Genomic DNA, 19,787 nt, shown 5'->3' with positions numbered 1-19,787 from the left:
TTTATTTGCCCTCGTTTTTACAGGTAATGTAAATAAGGTGAACAATCCAAATCAACAATCCAATCAACAATCAGGACCACCAACATCTCAGTCGAGCGGCACGGCTCAGGGTGGACAGAACAGTAACCAATGGTCGCAAGGAAAATCTAACAATCCCGGGGGACCTGGGCAAAATTCTTCTGGTCAAAATAATAATAGTAGTTCAGTTCAACAGCAGCAACAATCAAACTCCAGTAGCAATAATAATCAGCCGAATAATCAGGCTCAGGGATCCGTTAATAATAATAACACATCTGCTAGCAATACCCCTTCGACTAAACAACAACTAGAGCAGTTGAATACGATGAGAGAAGCATTGTTCAGCCAGGATGGTTGGGGCTGTGTAAGTATCTCTACAAGTAAACTTATCTTTGAATTAGTTTCTTAAATTCCTTCTCCTTTCTCTCAATTAGCAACACGTTAACCAAGACACAAACTGGGACGTTCCAACCTCACCAGAGCCTAGCATGACTAAGGATGGAGTTCCAATGTGGAAGCCACCGGTAAATAATGGTACAGACTTATGGGAAGCTAATCTTAGAAACGGTGGTCAACCGCCGCCTCAACAACAAGCAAAGACACCCTGGGGTCATACACCGGCGACGAACATAGGTGGAACCTGGGGCGAGGACGACGAAGCTGCTGACTCGTCGAACATGTGGACTGGTGCTCCCACCTCTTCTCAACCGAACTCTGCAGCTGGACAATGGACAACCAGTACAGGAAATCAATCCGGCATGTGGGCAGGATCTAACTGGGGTGACCCGAGAATCGATCACCGGGATCCTCGAGATCTTCGTTCCGTCGATCCTAGAGAGATGCGAGATCCCCGTGATCACAGGATGTCGTTGGATCCTCGAGAACACATGCGAGTAATGGATCCGATGGCTCGTGATCCTAGAATAGCGGATATGCGCGGCGATCCCCGCGGAATATCTGGAAGATTGAACGGTGCCAATGCTGACGCGATGTGGGGTCAACCTCCAGGTCCTCCGCATCATCAAATGGGACATCAACATCCTTCAGGACCTCCTGCTAAAATGTTGAATCCATCTAATATAAATCAATGGGCTGCTCCGCCACCAAAGGACATCATGCCTGGAAAACCATCGGGTTGGGAAGAACCTTCTCCGCCTACGCAAAGAAGAAACGTTCCGAATTACGACGACGGTACAAGTTTGTGGGGTAACCCTGCAGCCAATCAAAGGGCAATACCTGGAAGCAAAGTTTCTCATTGGAAGGATCTACCTTCAAATCTGGGCAGAGCAGGTTTGTTCAGTTAATCGATTGATCGTAAATGAAATTATACGTCAGGATGTAATTGATAAATCCTGAAAATCTTCTCAGTAGGAATGCAATGCCCTCCGGGCATGCCGCAGAACAGAATGCCAGGTCAACCTGGAATGAAACCAGACGTAAGCGGACCAATGTGGGGTCATCCCGGTGCACCTGGCGGACGTAACGGTAGTTGGGCAGAAGGATCGCACGACGCAGGTTCATGGGATGAGCCTAAAACTCCAAGTACCTGGAACGAGGCTCCGTTGAATCCTGGCACTTGGGGTGCACCTAGTACGCATAAACCTAAACCAATGGGACCTACTGGAAGCTGGGTCGATACCGACATGGATCCTACTCCCAGTTGGGGACATCCTACTAAACCAACTCTTACTAAGGAAGTTATATGGAACAGCAGGGAGTTCCGGTATTTGTGTGATTTAGGATTCAAAGTACGCATCTTACAAATAAATTATCGTTTCTTTTCTCTGCCGGTTTGTAATATTTCTTTTTATTTACTATTTCATTTACAGAAGGAGGATGTTGAATTGGCTCTCAGGAATCGAGAAATGAATAGAGAAGAAGCCTTGGAACTTCTTAGTCAGTTGCGGCCTGTGGATCAATGGAGAAGACACGATGCTCACTCCAGTTATGATCCAACCAATCAAGCTACAACTGCACCAGCATATCCTAGATTTAATCACGTCGCACAGCAGATGTCTTTCCCTCCCGTAAGCATTCTAATAACGAACGGAGTACAGGGTGTTCATTGAACTGGACGATTGTTACGGATTAATTTCTAATTACAGGGTGCTGGAGTACCAAGTGGAAATACAACTGGCAGCGTGGGAGGATCGGTTGCTAGTGCAAGTTTGCTAAAGTTACAACAGCAGCAACAACAAGCCGCTGTTCCGTTACAACAACAACAACCTAGTACTAATGCACCTCAACCACCTTTTAATCAGGTAAGAATGATAACAATAGTTGTACTAATATTGAATTTTCTGTGTACAGTGTTGGTCTATGATTCAGTTATTTAAACAACAGATTTTCTACCTTCGTTTCAAACCTTTAGGCTTCCAGAGCTCCTCAAAATCAGCCTAGTACTCAGCAGCTACGTATGTTAGTACAACAAATTCAATTAGCCGTCCAAGAAGGTTACTTAAACCACCAAATTCTAAATCAACCACTTGCACCTCAAACACTAATACTTTTGAACCAATTATTGCAACAAATCAAAGTACTACAGCAACTTCATCAGCAACATTCTGTGCAAAGTACAATGAAGGGTAACGGCCAATCGGTCCTTCAGATAAGCGTACAAATAACAAAGACAAAGCAGCAGATAGCAAATCTACAGAATCAAATCGCTGTGCAACAAGCTACTTACATGAAGCAGCAGCAGCAACAACAGCAACAGCAGCAGCAGCAGCAGCAACAACATCCGGCCCCGCCATCGCAGAGCTCCGAATATTACAAGAGTTCTGTACATGATCCTATGTCGGCGTTGCAAAACAGTTTCACGGACTTGACAATGAACAAGGAGCCTCCTGTCGTAAGTGTATATATTCATTTTTCTTTCAATTAACATTCTCTTCCGTTAGCGTAGGCGGAAGTATAGAAATATTTATTTGTTGATTAACAGAGTCAGCAACAATCAAGACTAAATCAGTGGAAGTTGCCTTCTTTGGACAAGGATGGAGAGTTAGTTACCAACGAGTTCTCAAGAGCGCCAGGAACAACCAGTAAGCCAGCAGCTACACCGGCTGGTTTGACACGATCTCACAGTAGTCCTAACATGAATCCTTTGTTGGGTCAAGGAGATGGTACATGGTCCACCAGACTTGGGGAGAGTGGTTGGCCAGATCCAGGTAACACGGACTCCACCGACGGAAAGGATTGGCAGCCAACAGGAGCAGCTGCTGGTGCCGCTGCCTTCACCGACCTAGTACCTGAATTTGAACCTGGCAAACCATGGAAGGTAATCCATTTCCAATATCGTACTTCCTCTGTGAAGACAATTTTAACTAGCCCGCATAATCGTTCGTTTAAAGTGTTACACAATCATTTGAGAGTATGAATTTTATTCGTGTTGCTGTTTGTGAATAATGATGACACTAACATCTAATAGGTGTTTTATCTCCATCACTGTCAATGGTATCCGATTGTGCTCGAATAACGGGCACAGAATACCACTGGCAGTAACACATTTAAAAATTTTCATGTTTGTTTTATGGTGGTTGTGCTGCGGAAGGGAACGGAGAAAAGGAAAGGAGGAGGAAACAACGTTTCATCCTGGGCCTGCTAGTGGACTCCTCGGCTACGTAGCAGGCCCATGCCTTATTGGTACATTTAGAATCAGATCAAAGGATATACAGGGGTATCCTGTGTGTAGTAGAGGTCGGAAGCTGTTGGTTCTGCACGAGAATAAAATCCTTCTGAATTTGAAAATTTTAATAGAAACATTTGCAGTACAACCTTATATGTTGATTATTATTTAGCAAGGAGTTATAGTGTTTTATGAAAGCATTATTAAGATTAGATGTACATTCTATAGGGATATTTTTTCTAGTTATCTCCATGTTAATAGATATTTTATTTAACTTTTAATTCTTGACATCTCGGAAAAGTATAATAAACTTAAATAAATTATTTGCTTTTCTTTGTCCATTCCGTAAACAAAACCTTCGTGACCAACGTTTCCACTATCAACAATTAATTAAACTGATGACTCGTGTCTGTAATCACTAAATTCTGTAACCATTATGAATGCTTTGTTCTAATATTTTTAGTGCATCATATGTTAATGAAAGCGAACAAGAAGCTTCGTTTAGAAAAAATCTCGATCAAAGGAGGGGAAAAAGTAATAATTTCCCGGTGTGGTATTTATTCGGGTCCACCTATATTTGATTTCATTTTAGGGTACCCAGATGAAGAGCATCGAGGATGATCCTAGCATTACTCCCGGCTCTGTGGTCCGTTCACCACTGTCTCTAGCAGCGATCAAAGATCCTGATGCTATCTTCTCTTCAAGTAGTAAGACTTCACCACCACCGCAACAACCTACCAATCCTGATACATCCATACCAAGTTTAAGTAATTCTACATGGACGTTCAATCCACCCGCCACTACCCCAAGTGCTTTTACTAGGTATATATTTTATTCTTTTTTTCTTTTCCTTTCTTTCCGTTGAAAGTAACAGACGTAGTTAAATAAGTAGACGTATCATGTTTAGTGCGAAAAATACTTGGGGTGAATCTGCACCACCGCCAACCGCAGTCACCTCAGAACTGTGGGGAGCACCGATGAGTAAGGTTCGTGGTCCACCGCCAGGACTAAGCAGCAAGGCCACAGGGAATACAAGCAATGGCTGGGCAGGTCTTGGCACTGTTGGTAGATCATCTAGTTCATGGGGTCTTCAATCAAGCACAAATGCTGGCTGGGTTTCTACCTGGCTACTACTCAAAAATTTGACGCCTCAAATTGATGGTTCTACGCTGAAAACACTTTGTATGCAGCACGGTCCTGTTCAAGACTTTCGACTATACCTCAATCATGGAATTGCATTAACAAAGTACTCATCTAGAGACGAGGCTATAAAGGTATGAATACATTTTATTTTCTAGTAGTAATTGAATTTTCATTTGTACAAAATATAAAATTCTTCGGTTTGGAAATAATTAATAAGATCAAATGTTTATTGTTCATAGGCACAAGGTGCTCTGAACAATTGCGTCCTGGGCAACACGACAATTTTCGCGGAATCACCAGCTGATAGCGAAGTACACACACTGTTACAACAACTAAGTCATGGGGGTCAACAGCAAGCCGGAGCTACAGCTGGAGCAGGCTGGAGTTTACGGCCATCGAACAAAACTGGTCCACCACCCGACACATGGGGTGGAAGTTCGAGCCAATTATGGGGCGCTCCACCAAGCAGTAATTCACTATGGAGCAGCACTGGTATTGACAGCAACGATCAGCAACGTGCTACGCCCAGTTCACTGAACTCGTACTTACCCGGAGACCTTCTGGGAGGTGAGTCGATGTAGAGTGCCGCACGGAGGGAGCGGTGTCACTCGTGCGACGACCAAGCCGCCTTCTACTTCACGATACGTCAATTATATTCCGCATTGTCAGATGGGCCGGTTCTCGCGAAGAAGTTACTTAAATCTAAATCAGTGCCGCCGCGTATACGCGCATCCTAATACGAGACGCGTCGTAAACAAAGAGATAATTGAAACAGTAACCACAGGGATCTGACTTGATTATTCAATTTCTTTGTTTTATTTCCTTATTTTCAACGGAGAATTGAATTTATTCGATTCAGGATATATACATATTACCGAGGAATGACGAGGGGAGGGAAATGAAATATTTTATGAATTTTCTTCACAAAGGTTTTTTGGTGTGCGCCGTATTTTTCTCAACTCTCTCTCTCTCTCTCTCTATCTCTCTATCTCTCTGTTTGTTGGAGTAGTACCCGATTTTCAAATAATTAACGCATGAATGCTGGTTGTTATCACGTGTACTATGTGATAAACGTGTACTACACCGTTTTACATTTTAAAGAAAAACAAAACGTAATGATTAGTATTATATCACACACTATATAAATATTGCTTGTGTTGCTATACCTTTAGTACTTGGTATTTTTAAAATAATACTAATTTCATCTCGGACGAATAATGCGCGTATGTGTGTACACTAAGTGCGCACCATTAAAACACACATATTTTAATGACACTACTGAACTAGTATTCTTCCTGTGCAAGTCATGTTTTGATTATCATATATATTCTCAAATGATATTCCGTTTATCCGACAAACGTGTATTACTAGCATATTTTCAATGTTTCATTCGATAGAATATTTGGTATATACTTAACGATCTTCTCGATGTTTTAATATCTCTTCGGTTTTATTTTGTATGCTGTCGTTGTGTATATTTTAACGCGGTAATTAAAATCACACGTGCTAAGATTATGTTGCAAGAAAAGGAATTAACAATTTTTGAAATTAACGTTTTAGTGCATTTTTTTCTTTGGTATCTTCGGTGTTTGTGCGTATTTCTTTTTACGCTATATACATATATATGTATATATATTTAATAAACGCACATGATTTCATATTGATCCGTATATATCAATAAGAATTACAGTATATATTTGTATCTGTATTTTTTTCTTTTTCTTTTTAAGTATTGTCCGTGTGTGTTATATCTCTTTTTTGTTCTTTTTTTTTCTTCAATTAACATGGCAAAAGCGAACGCGCTCGTGTGATTTAATATTAAAACATCGATATGCAAACGATTTGTTTAAAATAATGATACAAATTTTTAACTCTTTTTTACGTATCGAAAAGAATAAAAGAATTAGAACACGAAACAAGATAAAAGGTACGCGCATACACCGCAACCGTTTAGCTTCGAAAAGAATGGCTGCTTCTAGATAAAGGCGCCGCCAAAATGATTCCTTAAAAGAATGCGCGTGTAAGAAAGTAAATTATGATCGTTGGTCTCATGAGTGTTCCACTTTTTTGCTCTTAAAGGTTTCCTTTAATCGAGACTGCGATGCGTATCAAACGTAGACTGTACCAATCTAATCAAAACAAAAAAAAAAAAAAAAAAGAGGCGGAGAAAAGTTGAATGAAACAAAAATAAAATACAAAAAGGGGGAAGGGATATTACCTCTTTTTAAAGGAAAAAAAAAAAAAAAACCAAGCAAGGATCCACGTCGATGCTTCGGGCTACGTAAAATTACCTCTTCCATTAGCTATCTGGTGATACAGAATCGACATTTTTTGTTAAATTTCAACTAAATTGGCAGAAACGAAATTGCTTGAACATTAATTGATAGCCATAGTTAGTTTTTATATGTTGTGAAATTGTTGGGAAAGATTGTGACCATTGAAAGAGGGAAACATTTTTGAATGTTGATGATATTAAAAATTGAAAAATGTTTCAAACTAAAAAGGTCGATTCTCTATCCCAATAAGTGCCCAGTAACCTTTCAAATAAAAAGGGTATATTACATCGGGGTCTGAATTCTTGCGACAACAACAAAAACGATACCAAATGTTATCGCAATAACATAAATTTTATTCTATATTAAATCTAAATGCCACCTGTCGTGCCAATGTCCAGCGTGTCTCTTTACCATTTACTAATTATAGAGTTATAACGAACATGGCAATTCGATGTTTTTCTCTAGTTATCTTGTTCTGTGTATACCTGTGCGTCTCTCTCTTTCTCTCTCCTCCCTGTGTGCGTACGTGAGTGCATACATGCGTTATTAGGTCTGTTTCTCTGTGCGTATGTTATATGTGTGGGTGTTGTAAATTGAACAATAACCGAGTAAACAACCTACCACTTCCCATTGGTTGCAGTTGAAGGAAATAGCATTTAAACAACATGCAAAGTATTCAGACGAAATTGTAAATCAATGTCTTTAAGATGATTTGAAATTTTCTAATTGTTCAGCCAAGTGATATTTATTTCTTAGACTTATCAGCAGCCTTTTTATAAGGTGAACTGTTTTGGTACAAATAAAAATATGCGTTACACGTTTAGATTCAGACAACAGACTGGCAAAATTAATAATTTTAATAAGAATCTAGTGATATGTTATATTTTCTCAGTTATTAAGACAGAAAGTATTGAAAAGATACATATGTTTTAAGAAGCATCAGGAAGCTTACATCTATAAGATTATTCTCAGCGAGGGTATAGATAAATTAAAATATTAAGTTCTACACTAGAGATTTGTTAATTGCGCTCAGAATGGACCGGTTATTTTACATAGAAATTATATTCACTAATTCCTGATATTGAGTTTGGTGAATGATTTTTCTAGGGAAGTGTTGTTTCAGTTCGCTTTTCGAAACTTCTTCCAATTTGTTTCCAATGTGTTGGAGTTATGGTTGACATATCAGTATCCTCCATGACTAGTGATAATAAAGACATTTCCTTAGAATAGGTGGTGTATGCTTCTAAGAACTGATTGATCTCCGTTTTCTCTTCATCGGAAACATTTCTCTTGAGAACCTTTTAAGAACTGTTCCTACGTTAGTTGATACTTTGATCGCTAATTCAGTTATTTATAATGTCATTCCAAATGTTACAAACTAAATGTATATCCTTTCTTTTCTTTTCTGTCGAACGAGCCATAGAATGCTTTTTCTTCACTTTCTTCACTTTCTTCACATTCTATTTATTTATGGCTGTAGACAGTTCTCACCGAACTTCTTTAGCAACTTGAGATTTTAACGAGGTTCCATCTTTCAATTGTATAAAGCTAGGGAAGTGAATTTTATTTTATATCCGCTGCCACAAGCGGAAGCTGTTATACCCACAGGTGGCCTTATGACATAGTTCTTATACGTATGTAAGACTTAAGACTAAAATCGAATTAGGATTGTCGTGTGTAACCTGAGAGCTTCCCTCCTTGCATTAACTCATTTGAGTACACTATATATGAAATTTATTCATTATATTTGTATATTCGAACTAGCTATGTATTATCAATTATTTCATCATATTACCAATGATGCAGATTTTATTTTATTTCTTTCATATGTATTAAGAAATTAATTTAATAAAGAAAATTTCATGTTTAGTGCTCTCGAATGAGGACGACGAGTTGAAATGAGTTAAGTTCTTATTATTATTTTTTTTTTTTTTTTTCTATTTGATTCGCACAGTCACTGACTGATCCTAATTATCTACCTGATATCATACTTGCAACGTTTCAATTGTCTAATAACTTGTCCAAAACGGATCACCTCGGTTATTAGTTTTAAGGCTGATTTAGATTATCCATTCAGACATAGGGTGTTAATAGTACAGAGTAGTGTGCAGCTTAGGCTTTCTTTAGTTAAAGGAAGCATAGGGGAAGAAGTGACCCACTGTTTGTCATATATATCGTACAAAGACAAGAGGCTCTCCCTGGGTTCCCCTTGGATTCTCCCAGGATCGAAGACAGTCAGTGGGAGGTTCCTTTCCCTATGCTTATCTTTAATTAAAAAGAAAAGCCTACAAAATATTCTTGCAGCCATTTAAACAAAAGTGGTACATCGTGTATCAGACAATAACTGACCAATATCTATTATTGACAGATGGCTTTTTAAATTTGAGAAATTGACTGTCACAGCGGTTTTATTTTTAATTGTAAAAAAAAACAAAGTATTGTACATATTTTTAGTAATATACAACAAGGATTTTAAAGCTTCTGAAAAAATTATTGAAAATTTTAACAGACTTTGCCATGCCATAACGTGTACCATGATTAGGACTCTCTGTATATCAGCATACATATACACCCACGCACACTCATAGAATGTGTGATGGTTTAATATTTGCTCATGTGTCATTTGAAAATAGTAATAAATATTATATTTTTCGTACAGAATACGTCACGTTTCCGTCGATCATTGGAAGATATATATATTTTCCCTAGTTTTCACATTCTGTTGTTTATATTTATTGTTATTTAAATTTGTAATAGTCGTCGCTGGTCCATGCCATGTGCAATTAACGAATCCCAGTTGCATTGCGTAAAAGAGAAATGAAAACATGAACTTTAGTTTAATTATTCCTTACAACAAATTAGTCAATCTTTATCGCATGTGATAGAAACGTAACACTTAAATTTCTTTCACGATTCGGTTGTGGAAAATAAATGTACAACATATTTAATCGCTTAGAAATTAATATAAAAAAAGAATCTTCTAGAAGACGAGAGGATACAGAAATAGAAATTTCACAGGTTTTTTTTTTCAATTTTACACCATTTCCAATGTATGAATAATCCTTTGTTCGATATACATTTCATAGAATCTGGGTCGCAATTGACCCAACCACCATTGGGAAGAATTGTTTACGAGAAAGTGGTGAAAATGAATTTGAGTGAAGGCCTTAATTGAATTCTCATTCCTTCGATTTCTGACCCATACGTGTGCATTATTAATCCGAGTATACGTCATACGTGTATGTATGTATGTATGTATGTATGTATGTGTGAACGTGTTACGTGTGGGTGCATGTGTAAATTTGCTTTGTACGCTCGCGTGCGCGTGTATGTATGTGTATGTTTTCAACGTCAAAGGTACCTGAATGGACTGATAACCATACTGATGGAAAAGAAAAAAAGAGTGTTTATTCATTGCACAATATTTTTTTTCTGATATTCTAAAATATATCATAACGCCCTCAGACCTTTGATTTCTCTTAGGTACAAGATTTAAGAATAATAATGTTCTTTTCTGCGGACTGCCATTAAAGCAGATGACAGATCAAACTATTATTAATTAGTCTTTTTTTCTTGTGAGTCAGCAAACACATTTATATTTGGGTTATCGCATAAAAACTGGAGGGATCAAAATGGTTCTGTAAAATTTAGTTTAGAGAGAAAAGGGTTAATTGTTTAAAAATCAAAAGATCGGAGAGAGTGGATACATTAGAATTCCATAATATTAAAAAATAAAAATTATAATATTTAACAAATTTATTTATACACCGTGTATTTCGATGGAAAATGATCGATAAGCGTGTAGATACTAATGGGATACTTATAAAAAAGAAAAAAAATGGAAAAAAAAAAATTTGTTCATTAGTAAGTTTGGTAAAGCCAAAGAAAACACAATGCTACAAAACTTCTATTAATTAACTTAAATTTAAAAAACGTGGCTGGTAACGAAAGTGAACAACGTTGAAGGGGAAAAAAAACGAAATTATCCGTTTTTATCATAGACTGAAAATAATATTTCGGTTCAGTCAGAAATGTTTAGAATCTTTTTAACAAACAAAAAAGAAAAGAAGAAAAAGAACGCTTCCATAGTTGTGGCACATTAGAAGTAAAAATGGGTTCTCTATTTCATGACATAATTTCTTTAAAATTTATTATCCAACGTACCTAAGATACATGAAAGTTTTCTCACATTTTTATCGTGTCCATTTTCGATGCTTTATTAACAAAATAACTACTTAAAAGAAATATTTTATGATTAAAAGTGTGTATACCCACATGCAAAAACGGTTGCCGCCGGGTGACTGAAAGCATAGAAGGGCCCCCTTCCAGTTACCTACCTCGGAGAGCTTCGGCAGCGTTCGGGTCTTTCCGTAGTAGGAGTGGGGTATAAAAGCGGGGCGCGTTGTCCCTTCGCTTTCAGTTGCCTCCGGGACGCTATTCAGGTAAGGGGGTGTATATTACTTACTGGAAAAACAAAGAAAGAGAAAAGTAGATTAGTGTTAAATGAACCGTTCACAAGCCAAACTGATTAATTCCACTTGATTGATGTTTAATTTATTTTTGTGGAATTAATCAGTTTCGTAAATGACCGGTTCAAATAGCCTTGAAAAAGATTTCCATAGAAAATGTCATGTTTAAATGGTACTATGTTATTCCAACGAGAGTAGGTCAAGATTTAAGTATCAAATCATTCGTTACTGTTTATTTAATGAATAAAAATGCATTTTCTTAATATCTCAGTCAGTTATATCTGAAGACTAATTATGTTTAAAGCAAACGAACGTTCAATTTAACTATATAGATTTCATCATAAAATTTGTATCCTAATGCTTGAAAAAAGCTGCCTCTGCAATTCATCGAAAATTAGTTCTATGCTAAGCTTTTACCCAGATTTATCTCAGGTTCCATAGAACCATTGAATCATAATAATAACAACAATAATAATAAGTATTATAATAATAATAATGCAATGATAATGATAGTAATAGTAATAATAACACTAATATTAAATAACAGCAACAACAACAATAATAATAAATAAGAACACTAATAATACAATATATATATATATATATATATATAACAATAGTAATAGCAACATATAAATAGCCATGATAATATTTTGATCAATGAATATGTGTAGAACGATGATTAAAAATGAAACCAAGAATAATATGTAATTTTTAATAAGGATATTCATAAAAATAGCATTAGTAACAGCAGCAACAATAATATTGACAATGGTAATTCTAAGAAAGTAGTTGGTACCCGATAGTGGTTAATAAATAAATAAATGATAATCGCAGTAATAGCAGTTGCAACAGTAGTAGTGGCTTTGACAATGATAGTAATAGCGGCAATATTGTGTAATTGTGATAATAGTGTTAATGATGGTGTTACCACTATTATTATTACTGCATTTGCTACTACTACAATCATCATCATTGTTGTAATTATTATTATTATTATTATTATTATTATTATTACTATTACTATTATTACTGCTATCTTTAATAAATGTCATTATGATATTATTGTTGCTGCTGTTTCACAATTATTTAAATTTTTTTTACGGGATTCAGGGAAGGATCTGGAAGTCTTGAGATATGAAAAATTTTATTTTAACATTTTTATTCTATAGCAGTTTAAATAATATGGTACTGATTTTACTTCACAATAATTTTTCTTATAAATTTTATAATTTTTGAAATCCACTATTGAATAGGGTTATATTCGGTACGCAACTATTACTGCTACTATCATTACCATTACTACCACTGTTACTATTACTACAAAAAAAGTTAAAAAAAAAAAAGTACTAATCACACGTATTGTTGTTTATTGCTGTTCCTGCTATTTCCAATCGCTACTACTACCACTATATTTATATTACTCTTACTGCAGCCCTAAGTTTGTTTTATTTTTAATTTTTCGATTGTTATTATTACCATTAGTTATATTACTCGTAATAATATATATATACATACATATATGTGTATCATTACTACTATGTATTATGGGTGCAATTATTGTTACTGCTACAACTACTATTACATATAATTAATGTTAAAGAAAAAAAAAAACATAGAATATAAAGAAACACTATTGGTGCTGTTTGTTACTGCTATTGTTATTTTATCAGTATTGGCATCACTGCTTCTATTACTATTATTTAAGACAATTCCCCCTGTCATTACTGATGCTGCACAGATAATGATAGCAGTAATAGTAATAATAAATAGTAGTGGTGGGACAAGAACAACAAACAGAAAGATTAAAAAATAAAAAAAGAACAAAAATAATGATAGTAGTAGACGGTCAGCTGCAGTAGTCACACACAATAGTTTTTAAGTGATATAGAATTAACCAATGGTAATAGTAATAAGGCTGCTAATTATAATATTAAACAAAAAAGAGTATAACTTACTGTTTATATAAATATATATATATTATATATATATATTTAGTAATCAATGATCCGTAAACCACAATAAAAAGATAAGAGTGATTGTGACGAGGACGATAATAACGATTAATGAATATTAATAATCGCAATTATAATATTTTAAATCAAGTAGTATTAATAGTGGCAGTAATAATATTTGTCGTTGAATATTTAGCGTGTGGCAGCAGTGGCAGTATATAGTTTTAAACAAACAGAAAAAAAAGCACCAGTCATATAAGGAACATATATGTAGCGATGATATTATAATTAGTATATAATGTTAATAATATATATATATATATAGATATATACACACACACATAAATAGAGGTCTGAGGGCGTATTGAATATAGTGAATGTACCTTTTTTGCGTTCCACGTGATGGAACATAAATTTATATTGCAAGGAGAAAAAAAGAAATAATTAAATTTATGCAAGCGCTGGTACTTCCAACGACAATGGATCTTTCTCTTTCTCTCTCTCTCTCTGTCTCAATGGAAAGAAATGAAATGTGAGAATCCATTGTCCTTTTATCACGGGGATAAACGGCAGCACACTCCAAGCATGATCGCGACGTATTTGCTCGTAAAAGTTTGAAAAAATGCTAAGCTAAAGATAATATACCGAGTATTTATATGGAACTTGTACGACACTGGGGGTTAAATATTCTTTTAAATTGATAAACAATATTTTCGAGCGATGTTGTAGAAAATGTCCCTTTTTTTTTTTTTTTTTTAATTATTTATAAAAGAATCATTGGAACAATTCGTTTTTAATCTAATAGTAATTTTATTTATGAAATAATATGTTCTGAAATTAACGTTACAATTGTTTCTTTTTCTTTTTTAATACTTTTTATGGAGATAGAATTTTTGAGAAAGTGTTAAACAACGGAAGTGGAGGAAGGGGTGGTTCGTTTCTATATATTTTAAAACTTCATTTAAAACACATATCTATGAATAGGGAGAAAGGAAAAATCTCATGATTTTTTGATAACAATTTAGTCATCGCCTCAGTGTCGTTAATTATTAATTTTATAAACAAACATACTTCGAGATATTAGAATTAGCATGCTATATATGTATATTTAAGGGTAATTCGCAATGCAACACCACGATAACTTGTACGCATGCGCAGAAAAAAAAAAAAGATATGATAACGACGCGCTTCTCTCTCCTCCGTTTCTTTCTTCGCCATTTCGTCCGTGTACACACTCGTTACATCATTTTTATTCGTCGCAGACAAAGAAACATTTATTGTACCTAATATTACTTTTATTGTCTGTCTTCTTTTGAAACTACCAACAGCGTTCTGTCGCTCGAACTTATTCAAAGAGTCAATTATTTTTTCTTGTCAGGCCACAGTCTGTTGTTGTGATCACTAACCGTTCCGATTTCTACGATACAGTTGCAATAATTAGGATTGAACGAGAATCTGGAAATCTAGGATCAGGTCTCGCGTCCTAGAAGTATCTAATGGCATCACAATCTAGGGATCCCTAGAATTTCATGCCATGTGATACTCTTCGGACTCTAACCCGATCTGACTCTCCCTAGATCAAGTTCTCGTACATTCCTAGCAATAATAATTTTAATCAATCACGATAAACGTCCTAAGAAGAGTTTCTTCATCCAAACAGCTACTTAACCGTATGAAATTACAAGACCATTTTGTTTCTTTGACCAGTACAAATATCTTTATTCAAACTGATCACGTTCGAGCCCAGAATAATCGGTCCAACTGAACCGAGATCAGGCGAGATCGTAAACATGGGTAGATCGATCCAAACCGCCTCGAACGTGTTATAGATCATAGATCGTGTCCAGTGAAACGCGTGGAACATCGAATTTCAAAGGCTTTAGAAACACGAACCGTTCGTAACTCGAATTTACGTTTGATAAATTAAATGAAGGGACAAAGTTTTAAAGGAATACAGTCAATAGGTGTATATTTATCAAACGTATTATGCATACGCGCAATTCGTAATAATATACGATACGAATTCAGTACGCTTACGCGCATGCGTGTTGTTGATTCACAATTATTTTTGTTTCTTTTCTTCCTTTTTTTTAAATCTGCGTATGATAAGATTTGTACGCATGTGTGTGTGCTTACTCTATTTTTATCGTCAATATTGATTCAGTACGCTTATACATGCATACGCATTGGTTTTATTAATTCTATGTGCATGCGTTCCATTTGGGGATCCCCAGATTTACTTATGTTGTGCGCATGCGTACACACGCGCCAGTAAGAAAACGTACACATACGCTAATCCTTCTTTCGGGATGTTCATCTCTTTCCAGACATAAATGCGTGTGCATCAGGGGCGTGTGCCATTGTTGATTTGATGATTAAAAAAATAAAAAAAGAATTGTAACATTTAACTAGTGTAATTCTAATCACTGATTATAAATTATAGTCAAGGCTCGATCATTCGAAATGTAAGGGAATCATTATAGAGACCAAAAGTATCGAATACTTTTTTAATTTAGGAAAGTATCTCTATTTTTTGTCTAATATTTTAACAAGAATACTTGAATAATTGTAAATTTGATTTCTGTGCTTCTAAGTCGCGAAATTTAAGTACTTTTTACAATGGCTAATAAGACAATGCCGGTGAAGGTTTTAAATAAACAAAAAGGCATACGTAATTAGCTTTACGTCTTAACATTTCGTTATATAAACAATGTATGATAATAATAGTAGGTTTAGTGGAAATTGAACATATATTAAAGTTGCTATTTAATTAATTTTTTTTTTTTTTTTGTAAGTATCGGAAAGATTGCAAAGTATAAAAAAATTATCTTTATAGTTTTGATCTTTTAATTGTTATACACAGTATTATTTAAAGAAGCCGCGAAAGTGTGTGTTCAAATTTTAACAAATCACTTCTTTTTTCCCCCCTTTCCTACATGTTCTACAGTTCCTCGTATTTCTGTAAGAGATATATATATATATATATATATACATGAAATGTGCTTAAATAATAGTGTACCCTCGATAATTAAGTTCTAACCATTATTATTATTTCTAAATGTTAAACATAAAGAATAAAATACTGCTTGTTGAATATTCTTTTACGTTTCTAGTATTTGTTTTTCTTAATCAATGAAGCAAAAATATTTCTCGAGTACTTAAAATACTCAGTTTTTGGAAAATTTCTAAAGTTTCATACAGGGGTGACAAAACACTGATCAAAAGTTCGGTATTCGATTGAAAAAGTGCTTTAAAAAACGAAAATGCGAAACCTGTAAATATTTTTTTAAGTAGTGATTACGAAAATGTAACAAAGGCTGACGAATCTTTCAAAATGCAATTTCGAAAGTAGCAAGAAATACGTTAAATAGCATTTTTTGCCTTAAATATATAAAAAAAAAAAAAGGATAACACAATTGATAAGTATAAATAGATTTATAGAGTACATATGCTTGAAAGTGCAAAAGATTAAAAGGAAAGTTCGGTTCGAGATATGAAATGAAATTTGAAATGATTTCAATTTTGTGAAGATTTTTATTATGCGACTTAAGTGTATATTCATAATTGCAATAAACGTACAATCTCTATGGTGGATAGAAGAAGTATGAAATTTTAATAAAGCTTTTACGCACACTCGAAGAAAAAGATTTTCCATTAGGAAAGAGCTCTACATAAAATTTTCTGTTATTAAATTAATATATGTACAGGGTGCTTCAGAAACGTTGGCCAAAAATTATGTACAAAATTTAATGTATAATACATTGAACCACCCTGTAGATTTTAACACTTTGGCATTCAACATTCATTGAACCAAACGTAATTTAATTTCAAACAAATGCGACTGTCAAAGTGTTAAGACCATTAGAGGAATAATGATGTGTGCCATGCACTGATTTTTCAAGAGAAATAATTCTAAACACAGCGAGTAGTCTGTGTGTCACGTTGTTCATTAGATCTAGAAATAAATAAAAATAAAAGTGTCCCTAGTGCACACGTTTCGAATTAAAAAAATAAAACATCCCGAAAGATCAAAGAAGTCCAATTTCGTCGTTTAAGCGTATTATTAACAACAATATACATACATACTTACGATTAGGTAGCAAGTACAGGACACATTAAGGCACGGATGTACGAGCGCGCGTACACACACTTACACACACATACACACACGATTGACAGATTCACTGTCGCTCACGCGATATCGCGTGGTCGATTCTCACGTGTTAAAAGAATCAAATTTTCACAGCAGGCTTTTAAATACACGTACACGTTGTTTATCAATTTATACGTATATATTGCACTCGCGCGCGCGCGCCTACGCATATATACATTCCTATAATATTATTAATAGCATAAGATTGAAAAGAAACAACACACGCAGTTTGATAAAGAGTACTAGTTGATAAGGATTGAATTAATTATTGTAAAAGAAAAAAAAGTGACTATTGATTAATGCAACAAAGTGGACTAATTCGCGAGTAACCTCTATTCCTAACAAGAATGAAAGATTAATTAATTTTAAACAGATTAATAGTAACTAATAATAATAACGATGAATGAATAAGTAGGTATTAACAGTAATAATAAATAATAATTGATCGTAATGTTCATTAATAAAAATTAAAAATAAAAACGCGATATATATATATATATATATATCTATATTATATATATATAGTGCTAATAACCATATATTAAAGAAATAGAGATTGCGGTACGAAATAATGGAAAAAAAATATAAATAGTATAGTTATTACGATTTTTGCGATTTTCATTGTCTAACGGTATTTGAGAGATATATTCACAGTATGTAGCTTAGTATAATAATAATTCTAACGGACTCTTAGAATAAGATTTCGAATTGCAGAAAAAGAAAGAAACTAAACCGCGCGAGTAAATGGGGATGAATTTGAACAAGTAACTATGATTATGTCAGCAACATTTCTTTCTTTCTCTCTTTTTCTTTTATTTAAATGTCGTTCGAGAAGCTTTTCACCTGTGAATTTTTTCTGGTATCTTTTTCTTTGTAATTTAATAATGTTTTTTTTTTTTTTTTTTTTTTATTTTTATTATGAGCTCAACGTAGGTTTCAAAATCTCAACGAAAGTCCATCTGAAGTAATAGATAATTATCTTTTTTGAAATGGGATGTTACACATATCAGAATTGAAGAAACATCGAAAATTTATTTTTATTCTGTTACTTTATGAACTGCTAATTGCGAATTCGTATCATTTTTAATTAATATGACACGGATACGCATCGTCTTCAATTGCGAAAGAAAAAGTCCAGAAAGAATTCAAAGTGAAAAAAAAGTGGGAAAAGGTGTATAGGGTTATTTGAATGTTGCTTGTATTTAACATTCAGATACACATACATAACATGCATTACGTACACAATACGCATACATATACATATATACATATATATATCAAATTGAATCAAAGGGCGAAAAGCTTTCTTAAACTAGCGGAAAGATATTTGTTGTGATAATAAATATTGAGTATATAGCTCTTCTAGGATATAAATAATTACTTTAAAAAATGAAGAATTAGGGTTAATGAATAAACCGCGGTGGATTTAGCTTGGGGAGGGAGAAGAAGAACAAAATGAAAAGAAAAAAAAAACAGGAAATTTTCAAAAAAAGAAAGCCTCGACTTTTTTCTACTTGAGAAAAAAAGGTTCGCGCATGGTATGCGCATGTGTAACATTGAACCTGGTCCCATTTTCTACCTGCGTCTCTGTATGTGTGCCGATATTGTGATGAATGAGATAAAAGAAAGAAAAAAAAAATGACACAAAAGAAGGAAATCTTTTCTTTGGGAAAGATTCTAACACGCTCGTGTGGTATATATATATATATTATGCTTAACGATTCAAATATGTACAGGGTGTCTCATCAATTATAGTACAAGAACGCAGTTACGATTCCCGTGCTGAAAATAAGATGATTTTCAGGAGATCGAATACCCTTTTTTTTGTTGTTTCTACAAAGATATTCCCAGTTTTGAAGGTACATTTTTTTCCCGCCAAATTTACTTGACTGAAAGTTACATGAAAATGAAAGGGTGGGGGGTGGGGGGGGAAGCATTGCCGAAAATTATTTCGTTTTATAGTAGGGAATTGTACTGTACACTATAGCGCCTCCTATATTAAGCACCCTATATGTAATACGGTTATATAAATGTATAAGATTAAACCCAGTCGTCGTAAAAAGAAAAACGAATTTTACACTTTATGTTTTTATGCCGCTTGAAAACAAAAAAGAATAATTATTCTAAATTTCATTCGATTCCTTCACT

At 34.5% G+C, this 19,787-nt stretch overlaps 1 protein-coding gene across 12 annotated transcripts in view; it reads left to right on the top strand.

Moving 5' to 3' along the window:
* The window catches only part of gw (trinucleotide repeat containing adaptor protein gawky), a 28,494-nt gene extending 9,213 nt beyond the window's left edge, over positions 1–19,281 (top strand). For 5 of the 12 annotated variants that reach the window (XM_034329448.2, XM_034329440.2, XM_034329447.2 and 2 more), the window contains exons 6-15: positions 24–382; positions 453–1,308; positions 1,387–1,766; positions 1,848–2,045; positions 2,124–2,279; positions 2,390–2,869; positions 2,960–3,295; positions 4,236–4,465; positions 4,536–4,917; positions 5,026–19,281. In XM_034329448.2, the coding sequence (XP_034185339.2) occupies positions 24–382; positions 453–1,308; positions 1,387–1,766; positions 1,848–2,045; positions 2,124–2,279; positions 2,390–2,869; positions 2,960–3,295; positions 4,236–4,465; positions 4,536–4,917; positions 5,026–5,367 (3,719 nt within the window). In that variant the 3' untranslated portion in view covers positions 5,368–19,281. The remainder of the gene's footprint in view (positions 1–23; positions 383–452; positions 1,309–1,386; positions 1,767–1,847; positions 2,046–2,123; positions 2,280–2,389; positions 2,870–2,959; positions 3,296–4,235; positions 4,466–4,535; positions 4,918–5,025) is intronic. The other 7 variants (XM_034329446.2, XM_076689599.1, XM_034329441.2 and 4 more) reach the window with 7 other exon arrangements.
* Positions 19,282–19,787: the final 506 nt, after the last annotated feature.

The sequence above is a fragment of the Osmia lignaria genome, chromosome 8 (assembly GCF_051020975.1).
Source record: "Osmia lignaria lignaria isolate PbOS001 chromosome 8, iyOsmLign1, whole genome shotgun sequence".
NCBI lineage: Eukaryota > Metazoa > Arthropoda > Insecta > Hymenoptera > Megachilidae > Osmia > Osmia lignaria.
Note: the sequence above shows the minus strand (reverse complement) of the source record. Positions and strands in the feature narration are given on the sequence as shown.